This window comes from Saccopteryx bilineata, chromosome 1, assembly GCF_036850765.1.
Source record: "Saccopteryx bilineata isolate mSacBil1 chromosome 1, mSacBil1_pri_phased_curated, whole genome shotgun sequence".
In the NCBI taxonomy this organism is placed as follows: domain Eukaryota; kingdom Metazoa; phylum Chordata; class Mammalia; order Chiroptera; family Emballonuridae; genus Saccopteryx; species Saccopteryx bilineata.
The window spans coordinates 268,464,664-268,488,635 of record NC_089490.1 but is presented as its reverse complement, the minus strand read 5'-3'; the positions used below and the strand labels follow the sequence as shown (position 1 = coordinate 268,488,635).

General features: G+C 41.1%; 1 protein-coding gene across 1 annotated transcript in view; it reads right to left on the bottom strand.

The window, feature by feature from the left end:
* Positions 1–17,083, bottom strand: part of DEPDC1B (DEP domain containing 1B) — a 101,051-nt gene extending 83,968 nt beyond the window's left edge. Inside the window, exons 1-2 of the mRNA XM_066242777.1 lie at positions 16,999–17,083; positions 7,985–8,250 (exon numbers count right to left, since the gene is read on the bottom strand). Of these exons, the coding sequence (XP_066098874.1) occupies positions 7,985–8,250; positions 16,999–17,046 (314 nt within the window). The 5' untranslated portion in view covers positions 17,047–17,083. The remainder of the gene's footprint in view (positions 1–7,984; positions 8,251–16,998) is intronic.
* Between the last annotated feature and the right edge of the window lie 6,889 nt (positions 17,084–23,972).

Below are 23,972 nucleotides of genomic sequence, written 5' to 3'. Positions count from 1 at the left end.
GGATAGAAAAATAAATCATGAAATCCTTACAAACTAATCCTCAAAAAGCCTTAAAAAATGTTACAAAACAAAAAGTTTATCAGGAACTGCTTTTTCTGAGTCAGGACAGTCTATTTCAATGCATTATTTTACATACCTACATGTACTGGCATTTTTTACACGCAATGATGGCAGCGGTAATGTAACCTCAGAATCAATGGGACTTAACAGCCCAAATGAGAACTTACAGCCCAGGGCCCAAGTGTAACCAGCCTACTACTTACCCTTCATGAACTATGCTCCTGTCCTCAGGGACTACCAGGATCCTCAGCTGGAATACGTCTGATTCAGTATCTCTGACTGCCTCAGTTCTTTCGGATCTGTTGCTTAGCTTTTGGTCAGTCCATATACACACAAAAATCCTGGCACTATTTCCTAGGACCCAAAAGTTGCTCCCGTTTTTCTCCCTCTGCAGGCATTGCTTGTTATATCAAGGCTGCGTTCTGGGTGACAGAAACCAATTCTGGCTAATTTAACCAGAAAGAAACTTGAAAATGTCCAAAGAAGTCACAAAATCAACAGGAGAGCTGGAGAATCAGGATTAGGAAAAGAAAAAATAAATAAAAGAGAAAAAAGGCCCTGACTGGTAGGCTCAGTTGGTTGGACCATTGTCCCTGCAGGCCAAGGTTGTGGGTTCAATCTCTGGTCAAGGCACATATAAGAATCAATCAATGCATAAATAAGTGAAACAACAAATTCATGATTTTCTCTCTCCCTCCCTTCCTCTTTCTCTATCTCAAATCAATAAAAAAAGAAAAAGAAATTAAGAAAAAAGAGAGAAAAATGTCAGGACGAGGGGAAAAGGAGGCCACAGCAGCATGCAGCACAGGAACCCAGTGACAGTCTAGTGTGAAAGGCACTGCTGGCACCTGGCGCCTGGCCGCCTCCACCTCCGTGACCTCTGCCCTTGCTCCTGCTGACCGCCACCACCATCACAAGGAACTCCAGGCTGTTCCTTCCTCTCTGCATCCCTCACTCAAGGTTCAAAGTTCTAGGTAGGAACATACCAACACAATTCTGCACCCTAAGAGGGAGTATCTCATCTACTGAGGCTTCCACTGGTAGGAACAGGGCCCTGCCTCCCATCATGGTTCATATAAACAAAAATTCCACAAAATAAGAAAGTTTTAAATGCTTGGTAATAAAAAAATTTTAAAAAAAATGTCAAATGTCTATCCTACTACTATTCAATTAACTCTATTCGAGAACGCAGACTTTATTCCTATTCCTATTCAAAACACTAACCTTGACTGCCTTGTCTTTTTTAAAATAAAAGTCTACTCCACAGACAGGTATTTAAAAAACTCCATCAAATGCATCCCTATGACATCCTGACCTAAAACAACTTCCTCAGCCAGGTCAGTCTCCTTGTTCTCCCAACAGAGCTGGCGTGCATTTCTGAGAGCCTCGGTCTTGCCACTCTTATCACCTGAAATATCATCTTCCTTCCCATCCCTTCTCACTCAGATCCTACCCCATTCTCAGGACTCAGGCTGAAGACCTCCACTACCTCCTCCATAAGGACTCACTATCCCATCCCACTGAGTAGATCACAGACACAATTCCTGCACTGGCCAGACAGACAACATAGTCATGAGACAGTCAGGTGTAATGTAGAGAAATGGTGGAAAGTATGGCAACTGGAATGCGTTTGCCCCATCTAAAGACTTTCAGGTTCATAATTTTTTTGGGGGGAGGGGGTGACAGAGACAGAGAGAGGAACAGATAGGGACAGACAGACAGGAAGGGAGAGAGATGAGAAGCATTAATGCTTCGCTGCAGCACCTTAGTTGTTCATTGATTGCTTTCTCATATGTGCCTTGACCGGAAGGCTACAGCAGACCAAGTGACCCCTTGCTCAAGCCAGTGACCCTGGGCCAAAACTGGTGAGCCTTGCTCAAACCAGATGAGCCCATGCTCAAGCTGGCGACCTCAGGGTTTTGAACCTGAGTCTTCTGTGTCCCAGTTCGACGCTCATCCACTGCGCCACCGCCTGGTCAGGCTCAGGCTCAGGTTCATAATTTTTTAAATCACTGTGTTAGAAGCTATTAGCATTAGGTGCTTTGGGGGGAGAAACCTAGGTGGCTGGGGAAGAGAGGTGGAAGGGAGATTTTTTTATTATATATATTCTTTTTACTTTGTAAATTTTGAACCACATTAAAGTATTACTTTCACAAAATATTCAAAATAAAAATTAGATAAAATTTTAATGACCAAACACTATACCAGTCAAACAAAATAGATGTGTCATCCCAAGGACCACCACTATAGCACCTCTAATTCACTGTTTGTTACAGGTTTGTTTGAGTTAATTGATTAAATACTGTCTTGGTTCTGTTATTGTCTTTTTTTCCATGTGTATAAACTATCAAAACAAGCTGAAAAGTTAAAGAGAAAGAGAACCATGTTATATTTCCTTTTTATCTCCCTCATAGCCTTAGAATGAGAAACATGATTATGTACTCAATATCTGGAATCATAAAGTTTGGAATTTACAAAATCCTTAAAGGTATATATAGTTCATCTTTGTCATTTTATAGATGAAAAGAAAACTCCACTAATGCCTAAGAAGGCTAAGGAATTTATCCAACTATTATAGAACAGGAACCTAGCACCTGATGAAATGAACAAAAACACAAGAAAAAAATCACAGGCACACATTCTGAGCTTTTACTATTAAAACAAGGATGTCCACTAGAGGGAGCCAATAGTCCAATAACTTGAAGGTGCTCCTAAAACAGTTCCTTCAAAAGATCCGAAGGGTAGTAATGAAGAATTTTTTCCAGGCCACTGAAAATGACTAAGAGGCCACATACCTAAAACAATGTAAATTCAGATTTCTTTCACTAGAGGCACAAATAGAGATTTTCAAATCTCTAGCATTAAAAATTATATTAGCATATAGTAAAACTAGTCTGTGTGTGGGCACATGCACGTGTGTGCGTGTGTGTACAGTTCTATCAATTTTTGCACATTTGTATAACCACCATAGTCAGGAAACAGAACAGTTTCATTATTCCCCAACAAAAAAATTCCCTCCCGCTTTCATTTTATAGTCACACCCTCCCACTGCACCACCACTCTCAACACATAGTAGCATTCAGTTGTACAGATATACAATGTTTACCCATTCATTCACTGAAGAACATTTGGTTTGTATTTAGCTACTGAGGATTATTAACAGAGCTGCTGTAAATATTAATGTATAAGATTTGTGTAATGACAAGTTTTCATTTTTCTAGAGTAAATGCCCAGGAGCAGGAATACTGAGTCATAGTGTAAGAATATATTGAACTTAAACAAACAAACAAAAAAAACCCTGCCAAACTGATTTCTAGAGTGACTTCCAACCTATGCTTCCCACCAGCAATAAATGAGATTTCATCCTCAACAGCTCTTGATATTGTATTTTTGTTTTAGCCATTCTAATAGATATGCAATGATATCTTGTCATGGTTTTAATTTGCATTTCCCTAATGCTAATATGCTAAACAGTTTTTGAAGTGTTTATTTGCTATCTGGTTGTCTTTGGCTAAGTGCATGTTCAAGCATTCTGTTCATTTAATTGGTATTTTCACTGTTGAGTTTTGTGAGCTCTTTATATATTCTTGATACCAATTCATTGTCATTTCTGTGGTTTGCAGATAGTTTCTCCCCATCTGCAGTTTGTCTTTTCATCCTCTTAAGTGTCCTTCACAGAGCAAAAGTTAATAATTTTGAAGTCAAATTTATCATGTTTTTATTTCTTTTATAAATCACGCTTTTGGTATCAATGTTTAAGAACATTTTTTCCTAACCCCAGGACATAAAGATTTTCTCCTTTTTTATTAAAATTTTGTAGTTTTACATTTAAATCTATGATTCACTTTGTATTTTTTGTATCAAGTGCATGGCGTAGGTTGAGGTTCTTTGTTTTTGTATAGAGAGGATAAATATCCGATTGTCCCAACACCACTACTGAAAAGACTACTCTTTTTCCTTTAAATTACTTTTACAACTTTGTCAAAAATCAATTGGTCATATCTGTGTGTGTTTCTGGACTCTTCTGTTCCATTGACCTATGTCTATCCCTTCACCAACACCAGTCTTCATTACTGTGGCTTTATACATAGTAATTCTTAAAGCTAGGTAGCATGATTCCTCTGTTTTCTAAATTAAGAACAGTTAAAGTGACAGTAGCCAATAAAGTTGACAATATCTACATAAAAACATTTATTTTCAAATCAAAATCAGTATTTTGGAAATAGACCAGGAATAAAAGCTAATTATGAGGGAAAAGAAACAGAAAGAAGAGAGAAAAATGAAGTAGGAGAAAAAGGAAAGGGAAAAGAAGAGAACATGAGAGTGATACACAGAGAGGTAGAAACAGAACAAGAGGAACAGAGAGAGGTAGGAGAATAAAAAGAAAATGGTTCCCTTCACATTAGCTCTAAACCACTACAGCTGAGCCAGTGAAGGCCCCTCTGTGACCACTGGCTCGGTTGCAAGTACCCAGCGAGGCCAGCATCAGTAGTGACAGCAAGTCAAGGGAGGGTCAGGTGTAGGCTCCAGACCCAAGACCCCAACCTGCTAAAGACATACACGAGGCCACTTTCCTCGTTAAACAGTCCAAAGCAAGTATTTTCCACATTACACACTTCTACTTTTATATAACCCAATACATCAGGTTTAAATAATCCTACATAATTGTCTGTTCACATACATAAATGGAGAGGTTCAATGATCACCACAAAATTTCTTTAACTAGAACATTCCTGGTATTTTATTTAGATGTTTCAAAGAGAAAAATGTCTGCGTTCTCCGAGGATGAAGTACCCACCTTGCCCATCTCACAGGGTTGTCATGAAAATCAAATAAATCATGAGGAAACTGCTTCATAAATTGAAATTTCTTAGAAAAATACAAGATAGTATAACTGGCTCTCATCAGAAGCCTTGTTAGACACAAATGATAGCATCTGACTCAACTCGGAGTTCCCTTCAGTGAAATCTAAAATTGTCTTCACGAGAAGCAAATCCAGAACTCTTTCTAGTCACCTATATTAGAACAGGAAAGAAGTGGCTCAGTAAATAACTGGGCCCTTCCCTGCAGCTTCTCTTCTGATTATTATGAACATCAGATATTAGGATCTTGCCTTCCTTTCTTACATACTAAAATTCATAATTTCCTTCTACTATACTTCTCTTTGATTCTTGAGAAAAAAAATCACAGTTAACAAATATAAATGCAGTCACAGAACATGACATTTTTTAAAAAATAAAATGTGACATGTTTCAAAATAAAAGTTTAACTCACCGTTATTATAAAATATGTGTGTATATAATCTATCTTTAAAACATACTATATGAGCCTTTATATTTCATGTAGCTCCCTCTAACTATGCCTTTCTGTATTTCACAGACCCAGGAAACCACTGATCCCCTACAATATTTATATAAATATTTAGGTTAATTATGGTTACCTTACCCCCTTTATTTGAGAACCTCTTGAAAGACAACTGATCATTTAATACATATTGCATAATAATACATTACTAGAACTCTGTGAATCTAAGCATGTGATGACTACACCAAATGTTTGTTTACTATTCTGTGTGTTTACTCATTCACTAATTTATTTAGAAAGCAAGTCACCCTCATGTCATGAAAATGGGAGCAGAGTGGTATAACACAAGAACATAGGTTTCAGAAAAAGAGACCTCAATTCAAATCCTGACTCTCTCAGTACTATCAGTACTAGCTGAGTGACTAGAAAAGTTAATGACTTTGGCCTATTCCTTCCTTAAACTTTAAAATTAGGATGCTACCTACATCTATAGGTATTGAGTTAAATGAAGATTATACAAGTCTGGCACTCATAGTTGCTCTAGAATTCTCATTCTTTTCTTCCCATTAAGAACTCTCAGGTGTGCATTCTTGTCTTGATCCTACTAATAAAGTCTCCTCTTCCATAAAGCCTGATATTTAGAAACATGTTCTGGAATTTCTTTACCGTATTGGTTCTCCATCACGTCTCAAACCTAATCTGCCTCTACCTCCTAATCTCCCTTGTGTGCATTCACTGTAATTCGCTCTAGGACTTATTTAACTGCAAGCAGCACTGGAAATGGAGCTGGTGGGGCAGGGACCCCCACTCTTCCAGGGAGCACTGGCATGTGATCAAGATGGTGCTCAGCACCAGTCCCAGAAGCTGTCTGTGAGCAACAGCTGCCTCCACACAAATGCCTCCTGAACAAGTGATTTACATGTCTGCATAGATTACATCCCAGATTAATCTGAGAACATCACACATCAGGGGTTAATTTATAAAACTTCCACTCAGGAGAAGGGAAGACTGAGTTTCCAGATGGTAAACAATAAAAGAAAATACTGCTTCCATTATGACTCACAGTATTCCATAGGAGAAACTACTGGGGGGTAGGGAGAATCATTATTTCATGGACAAATTTAATCTGTGCGTGCACTCTTGTTTTTTAAAGGGGAGACGTGAGGAAGTCTTCATATTGAAGGGCACACGCTCTCAGTCAGCGCTGGGCAGTTAGCTCCTAGAGTCTGGTCCTATTTTCCAGTTCTGATGACGCTTAAAGCCTCAGGACTCAATGAGAGGCACCCCATTTAAGGTCACAATGGAACAGGTTGGAAGTGACTCATCAAACAATATTTTAGCAGTGTGTTGCCTAAATCTTGATGGGAAACAAGCAATTCGAGTTTCCCAAGAGAAATAATCACTGAAGAATCCCCAATGAAATGCGGCATGTGGAACCAGTGCTAGAGTTTCTACTGCCTGATGCTAATAAGCACTGTGATCTCAGAATAGTCTAACATCACGCACAACCCTAATTAAAAGTTGGATCAGCAAGCCAGAAATAACTGCCGAATGGAGAAACAACTAATTGCCTAGATGATAATCTTGATATGTAGAAGCTGAAGACGGCTATGAAACTGTGAGGAAATTAGATTCCAAACGTACAGCAATGTGTGGTCTTGGCCTTGGCACCCTCTCCTTGCTCTGCAACCTTCCTCAGCAGCTCATCTCAAAGAAGCCAAAGAAATGTTTCAGGTTGGAGAGTCAGGTTTTCTCTACTCAAAGCCAGGTGTCTGCATGGTCCCCAGATGCCCCCACGAAATGTGTTGTAAGAGGATTCCTTACTTTTCTGGGGGCAGGCTGCTCTTTTTGCAGTGCTGCTGCTCACAGCCAAGTTACAAAGAGCAGACAAGGTAGATTAGGAGCGAGAGGCAGATTAGATTTGAAAACAGATGAAGACTCAATTCCTTATTATTCTGGAGTAAAAGAAAGCAAATATTAGAAGCCCATATTCTCCATTTTTTTAAATCCCTCTCGTTTCTTAGCATTTTGATAGGCCTCTCTGTAGCTTACTCAACAGTTCCTCTTTTCTGGACTTGTGGGGCTTCATTCCTTGTTAGTCTCCTCCCATTCCCAGAATCTTAGGTAGGTAGGTCCCTTCCACCTCGGGCAGTAACAGCCTAGCCAGCAGTGGGCATGGACGCATAAGCAGAGAGACATCCATTTCCTTCAGATTACCTGGTGCTAAGTGTCCAATAATAAAAAAAATACTGTAACATGAGCAAAATGAGAAAAAGCAGACATACAGTGAGGGTTAATGTGAGACATCAGGGACTTCTAGTACAATCTTCACATGAGCCCTGAGTTCTGCTTAAATATCAGACCCACTTTGCCACTGGTGCCCTTGAATACACGCCTCTCATTGTATACACAGGCCAACCCAGAGCTACTGCTAACCTTTTTCAGATTCTCTAGGAAAAATACAAAGCTGCAAATGGTTATACAGTAACAACACATTCAGATCAACACAGCACAGGGGAAGCATCCCTCCAAGGGACAAGGTAGATTCTTTCCCAGAGGAAGTTTCAACACTGACCAGATCCACGTTTCCTCCCCTTCAGGGTTTACTGGTTGCTGTTACCTGTATAAATGCCCATTATCTTCAAAATCTTCCTGACCCCACTTTCCCTTGATGTCTTCAATAACATGATTCTTCAGGAATTTTTTTAGCAGCTGCACCGTTTGTTTGCGGGTCACTTCAGGACCAAAGTTTTGGCTGCACCTCAGCAGCTCATGTAGCCAGTCCACAGCTTCAGCCGCCGTGAAGCAGCGTTCGTAACTTTTGAAACGACAGCGATGTTTCCGTAAAGGCATCCTAGTGCGAAAAAGCTCAACGGTTTCATTCCACTAGTAAAAAAAAGAGAGAAAGGCATTTGGTAATCAATTGATGTTTTAAAGGTTATTGCATCCAAAATATTTAAGACAACAAATGCAGTATTTCATTTAAAAGATTTCATTAATAATAGAGCCTTGAAATTTATGTACCATATTTCCCCATGTATAAGACGCACCTTTTATCAAAAAAAGGGAGGGTATAAAAACTGGGTGTGTCTTACACAGTAGCTGTAGATTTTTTACTTGCATTTCCTGCTTTTTCGTGCTTCTTTCTGCACTCGTTGAAGACAATGATTAATCAACAGATGAGGACAAGCTAATGGATGGGAGTTTTGACAGTGATGAGAAGTTGTATGAATTTATGATGAATAAAATTTGAGTTCTATAACTTTATGTAATACATATTTTTTCAAATTTCATGGCCCCCAAATTAAGGTGTGTCGTATATATAGGAGCATCATATACATGGGGAAATACGGTATTTACAAGCTTTGCTCTAAAAAAAATGTAATTTTTAAAAATTAGTGTATTCACTCCATAAATATTTACTGGAAATATTGTCATCAAGTTGTCTTATTATGAAAACTTAATGGATTTTTAGATTAATGAGAACCATATGCTCAAAAATAATTGTAAACTTAGCCCAATATGCTTAATTCACTTCTTGGAACCCTATGTTCCATATGACTTTACCTCATTCAGCAATTATTTACTGTTTATTGCATGACATTGTATGGGGAGAGGAAAAGAGATATAGTGCCTATTGTCAAAATATGTTTTAAAATTTGCAGACTAAAGTACTTTCCTATTTTAAAAATAAATCTAGACATCCACACCTTCATCAGCCATCCCTAGAGTAAATAAAATGTTCACATATGGTGTTCTTCCTACATAATTACTCCAACATCTTTTAAACCCTCAGTTTCCCACCCATCCTCCTAAAAGTCCTGAAAGCTCAGTCTGACTCTCATACCATTCTCTCTCCACATACTCTTCTCTTTCAAGTATATTACTTCACAAAACTATAAATTTTATTTTTCATTTCCCTTCTTACTAAAATCAGATTTTTTTTTTTTAGAGCGGGTTAATAGCTCTTAGAGAGGAGACTGGTTTATGAGGGTGGAGGGATTGAGCAAAAAAAGACAAAAAGAAAAAACTGGACATGCACAATAGTGTGAGGATTGCGGGGGGTGGGACGGAGGAGGGTATAGGGGGGATAAATGGCGATGATTAAAGATTAGATTTGGGGGTAAACACGCAATATGGTGTACAGAGATGTGTTGTAGAATTGGGTACCTGAAACTTGTATTATTATGTTAATCAGTGTCACCACCAATATATTCAATTTAAAAAACAGTATCAGATTTTCTGATTTTACTTTTTTCTTTCAACTATAGTTTTAATCTCAGAAAGTTCTGATCTCAGTATATTCTTTTTATTTTGCCCAACAATGGTTCCTTTATTCCCTTCTGATTAGGCCTTTTCTTCCAGGTTTCTCTTCATACTTTCTACCACCCAGCCATCTCCAACCCTGTCAAGGCACATATTAGAAAGCAATCAATGAACAAATAAGGTGGCGCAACTGAGTTAATGTTTCTCATCTTTCTCCCTTCCTGTCTGTCCCTGTCTGCCTGTCTGTCTGTCTCTCTCTCTCTAAAAAAAAGTACATTCTGGCACTATACAGTTAGAGTGTCATCCCAATATGCCAAAGTTGTGGGTTCGATCCCCAGTCAGTACGCATACAAGAATCAACCAATGAATGCATAGATGAGTGGATCAACAAAGCAATGCTTCTTCCTCTCTAAAATGAAAAAAAAAATTTCTTGTTTATACAACCTGACTACCATGCTTTTATTTACTTTTGATAGAACAGATTTCTAAAGAGTATCAGTATATTTAAATGAATTGTATTAATTCACATTCCTACCAACATGTATGAGCCTACTGCCTTCTCTTTGGCCATATGTAGATGTTACCATTCTCACTTCTGTCAACCTATGTACAAGAAATACTATTGCTATGTTTTGCCTGCATTTTCTTATCTTCACCTTTAGTCATTTTTATTTCTTCATCTGAGACTTCCCATTTTTCTATTGGACCATTTCTCTTTTAAATCAACCTTAAGAACCTGTTTTAATCTAGAATTTAAAGCTAAGTGCACATAAATCAGGAAAGTTAGCCTATTATGCTTAGTTTAGTATCCCCACACCAAGTGTAGTGTCTGACATATAGTACATCTGTTCAGTAAGTACAGTGTGTTCATAAAGTCATGGTGCACTTTTGACCGGTCACAGGAAAGCAACAAAAGACGATAGAAATGTGAAATCTGCACCTAATAAAAGGAAAACTCTCCCAGTTTCATACCTATTCAGTGCAGTTCAATGTGGGCTCACACACAGATTTTTTAGGGCTTCTTAGGTAGCTATCCCGTATACCCTCTACAGACTCGTCACTGACTAATGGCCTACCAGAATGGGGTTTCTCCACCAAACTGCCGTTTCCTTCAACTGCTTATCCCACCGAGTAATGTTATGCCTATGTGGTGGCGCTTCGTTATAAACGCGCCAATATTCATGTTGCACTTTGGTCACGGATTTGAATTTAGCGAGCCACAGAACACACTGAACTTTCCTTTGTACTGTCCACATCTCGCCTGGCATGGCCGTGGGCTGCTCAGGTGTATACACGGTGTTACGTCAACATCTGCACATGTGCACATGCTGCCACATCATTCTACAGAAACTGGGAGGGTTTTCCTTTTATTTGGTGCAGATTTCACATTTCTATCGTCTTTTGTTGCTTTCCTGTGACCGGTCAAAAGTGCACCATGACTTTACAGACACACTGTATATACTGAATGAAAAAATATGGGCTATTAATCCTTCTTTAAATATTTTAGAAGTGTTTTCTCCTGGCTTATCAATTTGTTTATGTGGTCTCTAGCTTTGGGAAGGTTTTGTTGTTAATGATGTTGTTTTTAAGGAAACAAATATAATTTCTCTCTTCATGGCTTCAGGGTTTACTCTCTTAACTAAGAAAGTTTCCCCATCCTGAAGTATTAAAAATATTTATCAAAATTTTCTTTTAATATTATAGAGATATTTTATTTTAATATTTGAAACTTTAAAATTTTTTACAGTGTAAGGTAGGAGAGATCTAACTTTTCTTCCAAATGGAGAGCCAATGATGCCATCCTTTTCTCACAGAATTAAAATATTAAGCTACCTTACATGTTACCTTTTTAAATTCTGAACTCTCTTTTCTCTCCCACTGAGTTACTTGTTTATTCCAGCACAATACTATATACTCTTGTGATTCCAGTCAATTAATACTAAGTTAAAATCTGATAAGTTGGGGCGCCTATAGCCTTTAAAATTTGTTTGAGTACTCACACTTTTAGGCGTGTGAACCTTCAACTCAATGCAGTCCACACACAGAAAAAAAAATCTATTAGAATTCCAAATGGACTTTTAGGTGTTCTCTTGACAGCTGGTTTTCATTTCACACAAAATATTTTATAAGACAACCTTATCAAAGGTTCATATCTCTTTTTGAATAGGGTATTTATAAAAATGATTTCAAATTTGTTTTATTTATTTATTTATTTATTTATTTTATTTTGTATTTTTCTGAAGCTGGAAACGGGGAGAGACAGACAGACTCCCGCATGCGCCTGACCGGGATCCACACGGCACGCCCACCAGGGGGCTGACGCTCTGCCCACCAGGAAGCGATGCTCTGCCCCTCCCGGGCGTCGCTCTGCCAGGACCAGAGCCACTCTAGCGCCTGGGGCAGAGGCCAAGGAGCCATCCCCAGCGCCCAGGCCATCTTTGCTCCAATGGAGCCTTGCTGCAGGAGGGGAAGAGACAGAGATGAAAGAGAGGGGGAGGGGTGGAGAAGCAGATGGGCGCGTCTCCTGTGTGCCCTGGCCGGGAATCGAACCCGGGACTCCTGCACGCCAGGCCAACGCTCTACCACTGAGCCAACCGGCCAGGGCCTGAATTTATTTTTAATGGCATTTATCATTACAGTTTATATTTACTCAACCCAGTGTTTCCACTAGATTTTCAAAGCCTAGTGAAGACCAGGGTCTCTGTACCTACTTATTTCCAAAAATAATTAAGTGGCTATTTAGCTACTCTGCCAATAAAGAAAAATAATTCAGCTATCTTTAAACTAATTCACCATTCTCACTTATATTTCAGAAGAAAATATCCTATGTCAACAAATAAAATAGAGCTTGAGAATCTGATTTTCTTCCATGATATCATTACAGTTGAAGAGATAATCTTTATAGCAAATGGGGCTAATTTGTTTTATGATTAAAAAAGTATTTTGGTATCATTTTTTTATTTCAGACCTCTAGTTTGACATAAAGAATCATACAGAAGAACTATTTTTGCTTAACATCATGAGTTCAACTCCAAAATACAACACTGAGGGTTGAAATGTGCTTCCTGTTCTTTCCTCCAGAATATTTCATTTCCTTCCTTCTTAGGACCAAAAATATTATGACAGTGGTGTTATAATAATATAGCACCTGGCAGGGAATTTGGAGACCAGAAAATTCTAGATCTAGTTGTACTTGCCACATACTAGCAATGTGAACTTGACCAAGTCAGATCATCCTTTAGGACTCAATCAAATGAGGAAATTGGACTTGACAATATTTGTAGTAAATTCTAGCTCTCATATTCGATAATGGCTGTCTTTTAAAGTTTACCAGTTGCATCAGATGATATAGATAACTCAGAATTAGGTTCATAGAAAGGATCAGTAAATTTAAGCAATTTTCAGTAAAAGCATTTTTCTTATTATTTCTTTTAAAATAATTGTTTCTATGTGGGTTACAAAAATGAAATCTATTTCAGTGATGATTAAGTGCTAATTAGCTTTCATATTCATCATGAATTGACTTATAAGTCTGTCATTTGATTTCTGGCATAAAAATTTAACTAGTTCATAAATGTTATTTTCAGGAATGTCTTTGATGCTTTAGAAAATGGAGCTGTGGATGTGCGGGTGATCTGGCTGTGACATCTGTCACCCCATTGATCATCAGGGTTGATTCGGCTGATCTGGCTGGCTGGCTTCCTCTCTCACCACTCCATGTCCGTCCCTCCCGAAGCTGCACATTCAGTCGAAGAGGATGACCTTCCCCCATAGAGAGGACCGTTCTCCAGTCAAGGGTATACAAGTAGCTGTGCTCCCCTACTAGAACCTTCAAAGAAGAAAATGGAGCTGTATATGGCTGAGAAAGTACGGTGAGCCCTAAAAGGAACAAGTAAAAGGCCTGCTCTTTGTATGCCAATAGATTTTTCCAAAGCTTTTCCTGGAGATTAGGTTGAGAGTGATATTGAAAAAAAGGGGGGAATAGTAAACTGGGAGTGGGAGGAGAAAGGGAAAGAGAGATCTATCACAAGCTTTACGATTTACCTAGTCAAGTAAAAGCTTTAAGGCACAGCTGAATTTTTCTCAGGGAAACATTTATAGATTTCACAGGAGGGAAAGCATCTGTAATAAGAGTGAGATCACTGACAAATCAGGAATTCTCAATTTAGGAAAAAAAGTTGGCTATTATTTCTGTGTTTACAAAATCTTAGTTTAAGATCAGGTTTATCAAATAGAATAAAGGTTAGAACTAGACTGATTACCTGGAAAATTCTGGTTAAACTGAGGTATTTTCATTAATTTTTAACATAATTTAATTTTCTGCTTAATATTATCAGTTTTAGCTAAACTTGGCTTGAACATCACTTCTTGGGGACTGAAGACTTCTGGAGAGTAGAGGATACTTTATCAATTCCTTTGATAATATTTTAATGCAACTCAGACTCAAGCACTATCTAATCAATACACAGGCATTCTGTATCTATAAAAAGTGGTACTTCATACATTTCTGTGAAAATGAGATTAAAAAACAATTGCAATTATGGTGTGATTTGTTTTTAGTCTAAAGCAGGAAGAATGAGAACTAGGTGAACCAATATCCAGAGCCTCCCTCTGTTTCCCCTGTATAAGAAATGTGAGTGAATTGACGGAGAGGGGAGGATGCGTTGTTTTCCTTCCACAAAGGAGAATACAGTTTTGAAAGACTCTGATAAAGTACAATCTCTAGTTCATCCCTAACACTGGACTTACCAATAGCCTTAAGTACAGATGGTTTCAAAAGGTAGAGGCAATTGTGAAGTAGGAGACATAAAAAAACATTTTTAAAACACCCTATTTGTTCCCTACCACTACCATCCATACTTCTTAGAAGCTACCCCAAAGGAAAAACTAAATTTGTATTTTTTGATTGTTTTTAAATGAATCATTCTGGGTGTCTGTAGATTGCTTGCAAAGATAAATGCAATCATTTCTTTCATTCTGTTCACAGGCACCTTTGTGATGTGACTGCAATTCTGTCTGTCCATAAAGAAGTGGAGTTGAGGCCCTGGCTGGTTGGCCCAGCGGCAGAGCGTTGGCCCGACATGTGGAAGTCCCGGGTTCGATTCCCAGCCAGGGCACACAGGAGAAGAGCCCATCTGCTTCTCCATCCTTCCCTCTCTTCTTTCTCTCTGTCTCTCTCTTCCCCTCCCACAGGCAAGGTTCCACTGGAGCAAATTTTGCCCAGGCACTGAGGATGGCTCCATGGCCTCCACCTCAGGCCCTAGAATAGCTCTGGTTGCAACGGAGCAACGCCCCAGAGGGGCAGAGCATCGCCCCCTAGGTCAGTGGTCCCCAACCTTTTTTGGGCCACAGACCGGTTTAATGTCAGAAAATATTTTCACGGACTGGCCTTTAGGGTGGGCCGGATAAATGTATCACGTGACCAAGACAAGCGTCAAGAATGAGTCTTAGACGGATATAACAGAGGGAATCTGGTCATTAAAAATAAAACATCGTTCAGACTTAAATATAAATAAAATGGAAATAATGTAAGTTATTCTTTTTCTGTGGACCAATACCAAATGGCCCATGGACTGGTACCGGTCCACGGCCCGGGGGTTGGGGACTACTGCCCTAGGTGATGCCGGGTGGACATGAGAATCTGTCTCTTTGCCACTCCACTTCTCACTTCAGAAAAATACAAAAAGTGGAGCTGAATAGGGAATATAATCAATAACACTGTAATAATTATGTATGGTGTCAGGCAGGTATTAGACCTACCGGGGATGGGGAGGATAACACCACAAGTTATATAAATGTCTAATAACCACTATGCTATATACCTGAAACTAATAAAAATAGAATGTCAACTGTAATTGAAAAAAAAAAAAGAAAGAAAAGTGGAGCTGAATTTCTACAAGCTGGATTTAGTTGTTTGACTTGCTCTGACCAATGAGATCTAAACAAAAAAGTTTCAAGCAGAAACCTTTTGGTTGTGTGGGAACCACACTATACCCCATGTGAAGACACTTGGCCCAGAACTAAGTCAAGTGGTCGTCTTAGACCATCCAGTCCCAGTCAAGTCACCAGATGACTGTCATATATGAGTGGCCCTAACAGAAGTACCACTGACAAAAGCCCAGGGCAGAGAGCTGACTCACAAAATTGTGGGCAAGTAAATGGTTAAACTAAATGAAACAATGCCACAGACTCTCCAAGTTCCCTGAAATCATATGTAAAATTTCATAAGTATGTGGCATGTACACTTTTCTGTTAAGAGCAGATCATCTTTATAAGATTCTCAAAGTGGCCTATGAGCCAAATAAATTAAAGAACCACCTGTCCCAACTATCATTCCCACTAGAAGCCGGCTTTCTTAGCCCTGGATTGACCCCACTGGCCATAGTGTGATTGGCTCTAGGAAGAAAAGGAAACCCAATTATATAGTTCCCATTGTCCCACTGTCCTCATCTCTTCCACATATACAAGTCTAGTTGAATGATGAGAGTTTAGAACTTAATTCACATATTTTTCTGGATATCCGTTAAGATGCAAAGAACAATGAGACTAATTTCCATGATGTGACCAGAAGTGGTGACAGTCCAAGAAAGGAGGGCCCTTCCCCCCAAATTACTATTATGCTCTCATATAAAGCTGTCTAAAAAGCCTGCTATGGACATGCCAAATTGTCACCACTTATTCCAGTATGGTAATCCTTTGAAATCACTACAATAACTTGCTCCAGGTCATAAAGAAATCAATTACGTATGTCGTAGAACTCTGAATACCAAAGCTCTTCTCTCTGGAGAAAAGGCAGCACCCTGGACTATCAGGGTCTGCAAAGGCTCTTTCAGACCTGTCAACCAGGCCAACCCCTCATTTGTGTCGGTGATGACAAAGACAGAAACGCCAGGGACCGGAAATGTGGCCAGGATGATCCACTCTGTTGTGAGCACCGTTAGAAAGAACCTCAAGTGTCACCACCAGTGACACTCAAGACGGAGACACGCCCTGCGCGGATCCCCAAGATTACAAACTGGGTTTTCCCTCCCGGCAGCAGGCGCAGGATTACGCAGGACAAAGAGGTTCGGGGAAGGGGCGGGGGGTCACCTGGTTTTACGGGCTCTTCAAATTGGGAGGTGCCACTGGCTGCCGAGAACAAGGCCAAGATCTCGAGAACGCGGCTGCGCCCCCGACGGTCTGGGCTCCGGGCCCCGTTATCCTGTCTTTGAGCAACGTCCAGAAAACGGCCGCCCGGGCCCGAACACGTCCCCCTCCAAACTCGGGCCCGCCCGCCCGGAGCGGCGGAGACTGAACAGTACGCAGTCGGCGGGTAGGCCGGGGCACCGCGGGACTGGAGGTGTTGCCAACCCCCGCAGGCTCACTCACCAGCTTGGTGGCTCGGTACGGGCCGGGCCCCACGATGCGGTGCTCCATGGCCGCACACGGCGGCAGCGGCGGCCGCGACGGCGATCTTCCCTGCGAGTTCACGGAACCGCAATTTGAATCGCGAGCCAACGCGCAGCGGGCGCTGATTGGCCGGCGCTGCGGCACGTGACAGGAACTGCTGGGCGGGGCCGTCGGGACCCAAGCGAGAGAGGGCGGGCCGGTGTTTACTTGGAGTCCTGCTGCCAGCGATCTGTGGACTCACTCACGGGCTAAGTTGGCTCCTGACCATCGGCCCACCTTGCGCGCACATTCCAGGGGCCAGTGTGGACTGGCGGGAAGGAGTGTCTTTGCGCCCCCGGGGGACGAAGTGGCTGGAGTACCCCTCAGATTTCCCCACAGCCCGCCCACCCGGCATACACTTGCTGTCTCCGCTAGAACGTCAGTGAAAGTCTGGAACTCCCTGACCGAACCCGGCTGGAGTGGACAGAGTGCCCTTCCAGGGGCACCGTGAACCTGGAGGTGCTGCCACGGTTGGGAGGCGTGGGCAGCGAAATGAGGCGAGCAGACAGCGGCTACACGTGAAGGGACATTTAAAAACTAAGTTAGAGCCCTTGGCCACAAGGAGTGTCGATGGCGTGTACAAACAGTAAAGAGCTGTAAAAGAGCCCCGACTCAGCTTTTCTCTTTGTTCTTTTGGTAGAGTAGGCTTACCCTTGAAGTTGAGTTCTATATTTTGTATCAAAGTGAAATTTTCAGCCCTTCGCCGTTGGGCTGTGAGATCTTTTTTACCGCTCAGGATTTTCCCCACATGGGAATTGGTAGTCTGGTGTGCAATTTTTCAAAAGGAGAAATGAAGTACCAACTCCATACCTATGACTGCAGTTCAGAGTTCAAATCTGATCCCCTCAGTGAGTAGTCAGGATAAGACATAAGAGCTGAGTGAAGATTTAGACTTCAACTTTAGCCCATCTTCATAACCCCCTTTGTTCATTTGCTGGTTTAGGTATGTATTTAGCTGAATTTTAGAAAGCCAGAAAAATTCCTGAATAATATATTTGTATTTTGTAATCAGAAAAGAGTAATAAAGATCATTTTACTTCCAAAGAGTGAATCCTTAGCAAACCTTGTTTTTTGCAGGGGGTGTGGGGGGCACTTCTGAATTCCAAGGAAGAGAATTGCTTGTTCTTGGCAAGGAATAGCAGTGGGGCACAAAGAGAAGGAGAAAAGGAATCTCAGCCCCTTGTCCATCCCCAACCTGCCACGTTGGTGGAAATGGGATCTGATGCAAAACACCATGTGTATTTTCTGAGCATTTTCCCAAGAGTCCATTAGAAGCTATAGCCAAGATAATTCCTTTTATGGAAAGGCACATCTTCAAAATAAGCAGGGGCCACAAAGACAGTCTTTGTAAATGTAGTTTCAGTTGGATTACTGATATTGGTCTTTCAACATCACAAAGAATAATGGGGAAATTCTCTCCCTCTCTGTGATCTAAAAGTTCAGTGCTTTCTACCTTTCTGGCCTAGCTCAAACTACAATGTTCTTCTTTCTGTTCCCTAAGTTTTTTCACACCTCGCAGCCTTTGAACCAGGGGTCCCCAAACTTTTTACACAGGGGACACTTCACTGTCCCTCAGACCAGCCGCCACATACAGTGCTCCTCTCACTGACCACCAATGAAAGAGGTGCCCCTTCCAAAAGTGCGGCAGGGGGCGGGATAAATGGCCTCAGGGGGCCGCATGCGGGGGGCGCGGCGTAGTTTGGGGACGCCTGCTTTGGACTGTTCCCGTGCCAGAAATGTTCTTACCCCAGCTTGGTGCAAGACTGTCTGTCTCACAATTTGGGGTTGGTTCGAATGCTGTCACTCGACTCTTGCACTGTTTTATTTTCTTCATACCACTTAGTCTCTAAATTACAAGTTTATTTTTTGTCTCCTACCAAAAAAAAGGAGGGAGGAGGGATTGCACCCCATGACAGCATTTTGAGCATTTGCAGGTTTATTTTCTGGTTTTCAAAAAGCTAGGAGTGCTACAACAGGTATTTTGTAGTCAGGAGCCAAGGTTACTAAGTACCCTGTGATGGGCAAATCAAGTTGCACAACCAACAGACTGCCCAATGTTCTGCATGACTTTTTAGTGTCCCACTGAGTATTGAGGCAAGTGAAAAACCTGTTTGTAATTATGTGAGCTGGGCACCTAGCTCTATTTTACATAAATAGAAAAATATTGCCAGCCAGTTTTAAATACACACTTTAGTTTCCAGGAATATTATTTTGTTTAGAAAAAGTTGCTTACAATGTCAGTAATGACAGCACAGTTTGTGGTGTCAGTCTGTATCTATAGAGGTGTAATTCATGAGTATAGTGTATGTTGATGCAATATACTTATTTAGTCCTTATTTCAAAATGTCAAATATAAAGAAAAAAGTGATAACAATATTAAGTTGACTATTGTCTTTACTTCTCTTTCATCCAAATTTATTTTTTATAAGTAGATGTAAGTACTTGCCTATTTCATTAAATCTTTAGGTGTAGCCATGCTTAAGTATTTATTTACATTTCCAAATGAATATTGCCTTTTTATAAATTCCTTTTAATTTTATCTTCAAATAAATGAATGTCATGTAAATTTTTAATTATGTGTAGGTTGATTATCTGTGAATTTCATTTTAGCAGAGTAAAAAGTATATCCGTTCTCATCCAGTTGCAAACATTACTCTGGTCTAGAATCCAAACTCCATGAGATCAGGGACTTTTTGTTTTCCATTGTATCCCAGTTCCTAGAACAATATCTGCTACACAGTAGCTACTGAAACAAAAATTGTAAATAAATGATATAGGCCCTGGCTGGTTGGCTCAGTGGTAGAGCGTCGGCCTGGCGTGCTGAAGTCCCGGGTTCGATTCCCGGCCAGGGCACACAGGAGAAGCGCCCATCTGCTTCCCCACCCCTCCCCTTTCTCTCTGTCTCTCTCTTCCCCTCCCGCAGCCAAGGCTCCATTGGAGCAATGGGCCCGGGCGCTGGGGATGGCTCTATGGCCTCTGCCTCAGGCGCTAGAGTGGCTCTGGTTGCAACAGAGCGACGCCCCAGAAGGGCAGAGCATTGCCCCCTGGTGGGCATGCCGGGTGGATCCCGGTCCGGCACATGCGGGAGTCTGTCTGACTGCCTCCCGGTTTCCAGCTTCAGAAAAATACAAAAAATAAATAAATAAATAAATAAAATGTCGTTAAGGTAAAAAATGTTTTAACTTACTCAAAATTGAAGCACAAGATAATTTATGCTGCGTTTTCACACCTGAGCGCGTACCACAATACCCACTCCCTCTCCATTGGCACCCCAGTTTAATAAGCATAAAAAATTTCCAGTTTATGTTTTTTTTCTGACAGACTCGTGACTATTGTAACTGAACATTTTTATCTGATTTATCGACAAGAAGCTTAGAGCCAACTTCGTGACCAATTCTTAATAACAATAACTATAAAGAATGTAACGCTGAGTTGTTTTATTTTTCTACCTATATTTTCTACTTCTTCTCTGGTAGTATATACATAATACCATAACCTACCTCAGTCCCTTTTTGGACAGAACTCTTTCTTTTATTTCTTGCAAGAAATAAGTTACCATCTTTACTTTTTTTTTTTCCTTTTGTATTTTTCTGAAGTTGGAAACGGGGAGGCAGTCAGACAAACACATGCGCCCAACCGGGATCCACCCGGCACGCCCACCAGGGGGCGATGTTCTGTCCATTCGGGGCATTGCTCTGTTGCAACCAGAGCCATTCTAGTGCCTGAGGCAGAGGCCACAGAGCCATCCTCAGCGCCCAGGCCCATTGCTGCAATGGAGCCTTGGCTGCGGGAGGGGAAGAGAGAGACAGAGAGAAAGGAGAGGGGGAGGGGTGGAGAAGCAGATGGGCGCTTCTCCTGTGTGCCCTGGCCGGGAATCGAACCCGGGACTTCAGCACGCCAGGCCGACGCTCTACCACTGAGCCAACCAGCCAGGGCCTACCATCTTTACTTTTGTAGAGCAGCTTTCGAAGCTTTTTCACATTATCTCATTTGATTCTCAGACTTACTTGTATATGTAAATTATGAATAACTTCTTTTTACTGTTCAGGAAGCTAAGCTTCAGAGAGGATAAGTGACTTGCTTAACCAGAGAGGTTACGTGTCCAATTAACACAACTTGAACTTGAACCTAGATTTTCTGCCATGAAAACCTGGGGAGTTTGGTTTGGTTTGGTTGCTTGATTAGTTGGTTTTTACTAATACCTTCAGAAATCAAAAAGGATAATTTTCAAATATAAAGTCAAATTTGTCATTTATATTTATACAAAAACACACTTCAGGAGAGGGGGAAGAAGATGATAGAAACCTTTCGTAAGTCCATCCATATGACCTTTCCCAGGAATGAGTTTCATAAACATCACACATTTGACTTCTTTTTCAACCTTCTAATTATTTGGCTTGTTAATATTTTTGTATTGACTAGGAATGACTGCATATGAAGTATAATAATTGTAATTATAATCAATCAGATTACCACCCCCAAGACAGTTAAATTCTTAGTTATATCTCAATTAATTATTAAAATTCTTTTCCACATTCTGAGTACAGCAGTTTTAATAAATTACTATGCATGCTCTTCTTTGGCATATTAAGTGTGAGGTCATCAAGATCCGTGGAACAGTTTTGATTCATCCTCAGAACATCTTTATAAGGTGAATATTAGTACATTGAGAAGTGGCAGTATCACCATCATCCACTGACTTATCATTAACATTAGGAAATTTCAAGCTGTGAAAGAAAAAGCAACACAGATGTCATGTATAATGTGGAGTTGGAAATTGTATTTCTCAATCACACTGAGTAGGGAGTGGCTGGGAGCCATGCCTTCACTGTCAGGAGAATCCCTGGCTGCCACTCGGTCTTCCTGCTCAGAAAGGACTGCTGGCTGGTTGGATGTGTCATTTTAAAACAACTCCTCTGCTGAAACCTGATTGTTCTGCAACTACATTCAGTTGTGTTTGTCGGCATTTAAGCCATCATGACAGTCTATTTGCAGAGGTTCCTAAATAACCGTGACTTGATTTCCACTGTTATTGGTCTGTACTCTCATCACTCTGTTGGGAAACGTACCCCCTCACCCACCACCTGAACTTGTATCAGTGCTATTCACTAACAGGAACATTGTGTTCTTTGGGGTACAGATAAAGAAGAAATCATAAAAACATAGAAAATATAAAACCATACTATTTCATTTAAGCAGTTGAATAATATTTTTATTTCAGTATTTAAAAAAATAAATGTCACAAATAAGAGGATTTACATTCATTTCATTTATTCACGTATGAATACTTACTACGTATCAGGCACTGTTCCAGTCACTGGAATATAGTAGATAAAACAAAGCCCTTAGCTCCAGAAACTTGACATTCCAGTAGGTAGAGGACAACAAGCCAACTCTGAAATATTTTTTTTTAAGTATATACAGGGGGCCCTCAGGTTACGACAGTCTCTACATATGTTTCAAGTTTATAACACTCACTCCCATAAAAACTTAAAAAAATTGAGATGAGGCCCTGGCCGGTTGGCTCAGCGGTAGAGCGTGGGCCTAGCGTGCGAAGGACCCGGGTTCGATTCCCGGCCAGGGCACACAGGAGAAGCGCCCATTTGCTTCTCCACCCCTCCGCCGCACTTTCCTCTCTGTCTCTCTCTTCCCCTCCCGCAGCCAAGGCTCCATTGGAGCAAAGATGGCCCGGGTGCTGGGGATGGCTCTGTGGCCTCTGCCTCAGGCGCTAGAGTGGCTCTGGTCGCAACATGGCGACGCCCAGGATGGGCAGAGCATCGCCCCCTGGTGGGCAGAGCTTCGCCCCATGGTGGGCGTGCCGGGTGGATCCCGGTCGGGCGCATGCGGGAGTCTGTCTGACTGTCTCTCCCTGTTTCCAGCTTCAGAAAAATGCACAAAAATAAATAAATAAATAAAAAATTGAGATGAGACTTGAATGTTTCGGCTTACGCCTTTAGCATGGTACTTATGGACTAAGTGGGTAAACTAGTTTGGTTGCCCGCGATGGAAGAATACGCAGTAACAGCGTATGAGAGAGGGAGTTGGCCTCCCCCAGTATGCTTACCTACGCCATTTTGGACTGTTAAAAGCGCAAATGTTCTATTTGTGTTGCTTTGTCATATTTTTTCTGTTACTACAGTACAATGTACAGTAGAGCATATTTATGTCCTTTTCCTTTTTCTGTGGATTAGTTGTGTTTTTATGTTCTAGATTATGATTTAACAACTGTGTTAGGATAGGTAAGTGACTTAGGCTAGGATGTGTTTTGACTTACACCAAAATTCGGGTTACATCACTGTCATAGGAATGGAACTGTGTTGTAGCCCGAGGACCCCCTATACACCAGAGGGTAATTGAGGCTGGGAAAAAAAGTAGAAGAAAAAGGAGAGAGTGGTGGTGAAGGCATGCTGTTTTCTCTCAGGTGGCCAGGGAGGGTCCCTCTGGTGAAGTGGCATTTCAGTAAACAACCTGTGAAATAAAGGAGTAGCTGTCTAGAGAAAAATGTTCTTAGCTGATGTGTGAATAATAGCCTGAGGTATACCCCTGCCTTCCATGTACAGGGAACATGGGAAAGAGGCCAGTGTTCCTAAAGTGTAGTGAGTGAAAAGGAGAGTAGAGGAGAGGGGGCTGGATGCAGAGAAAAGAAGGGCTTATTAGGCTACATAATGGGCCATGGAATTCTCAGTGTACTCCAAATTAGTTTAACATGTATTGGGTCCCTGGTCAGTTGGCTCAGTGGTAGAGTGTCAACCTGGCGTGTGGAAGTCCTGAGTTCAATTTCTGGCCAGGGCGCACAGGAGAAGCTCCCATCTGCTTCTCCACCCCTCCCCCTCTCCTTTCTCTCTATATCTCTCTTCCCCTCCCGCAGCTGAGGCTCCACTGGAGCAAGGTTGGCCTAGGCGCTGAGGATGGCT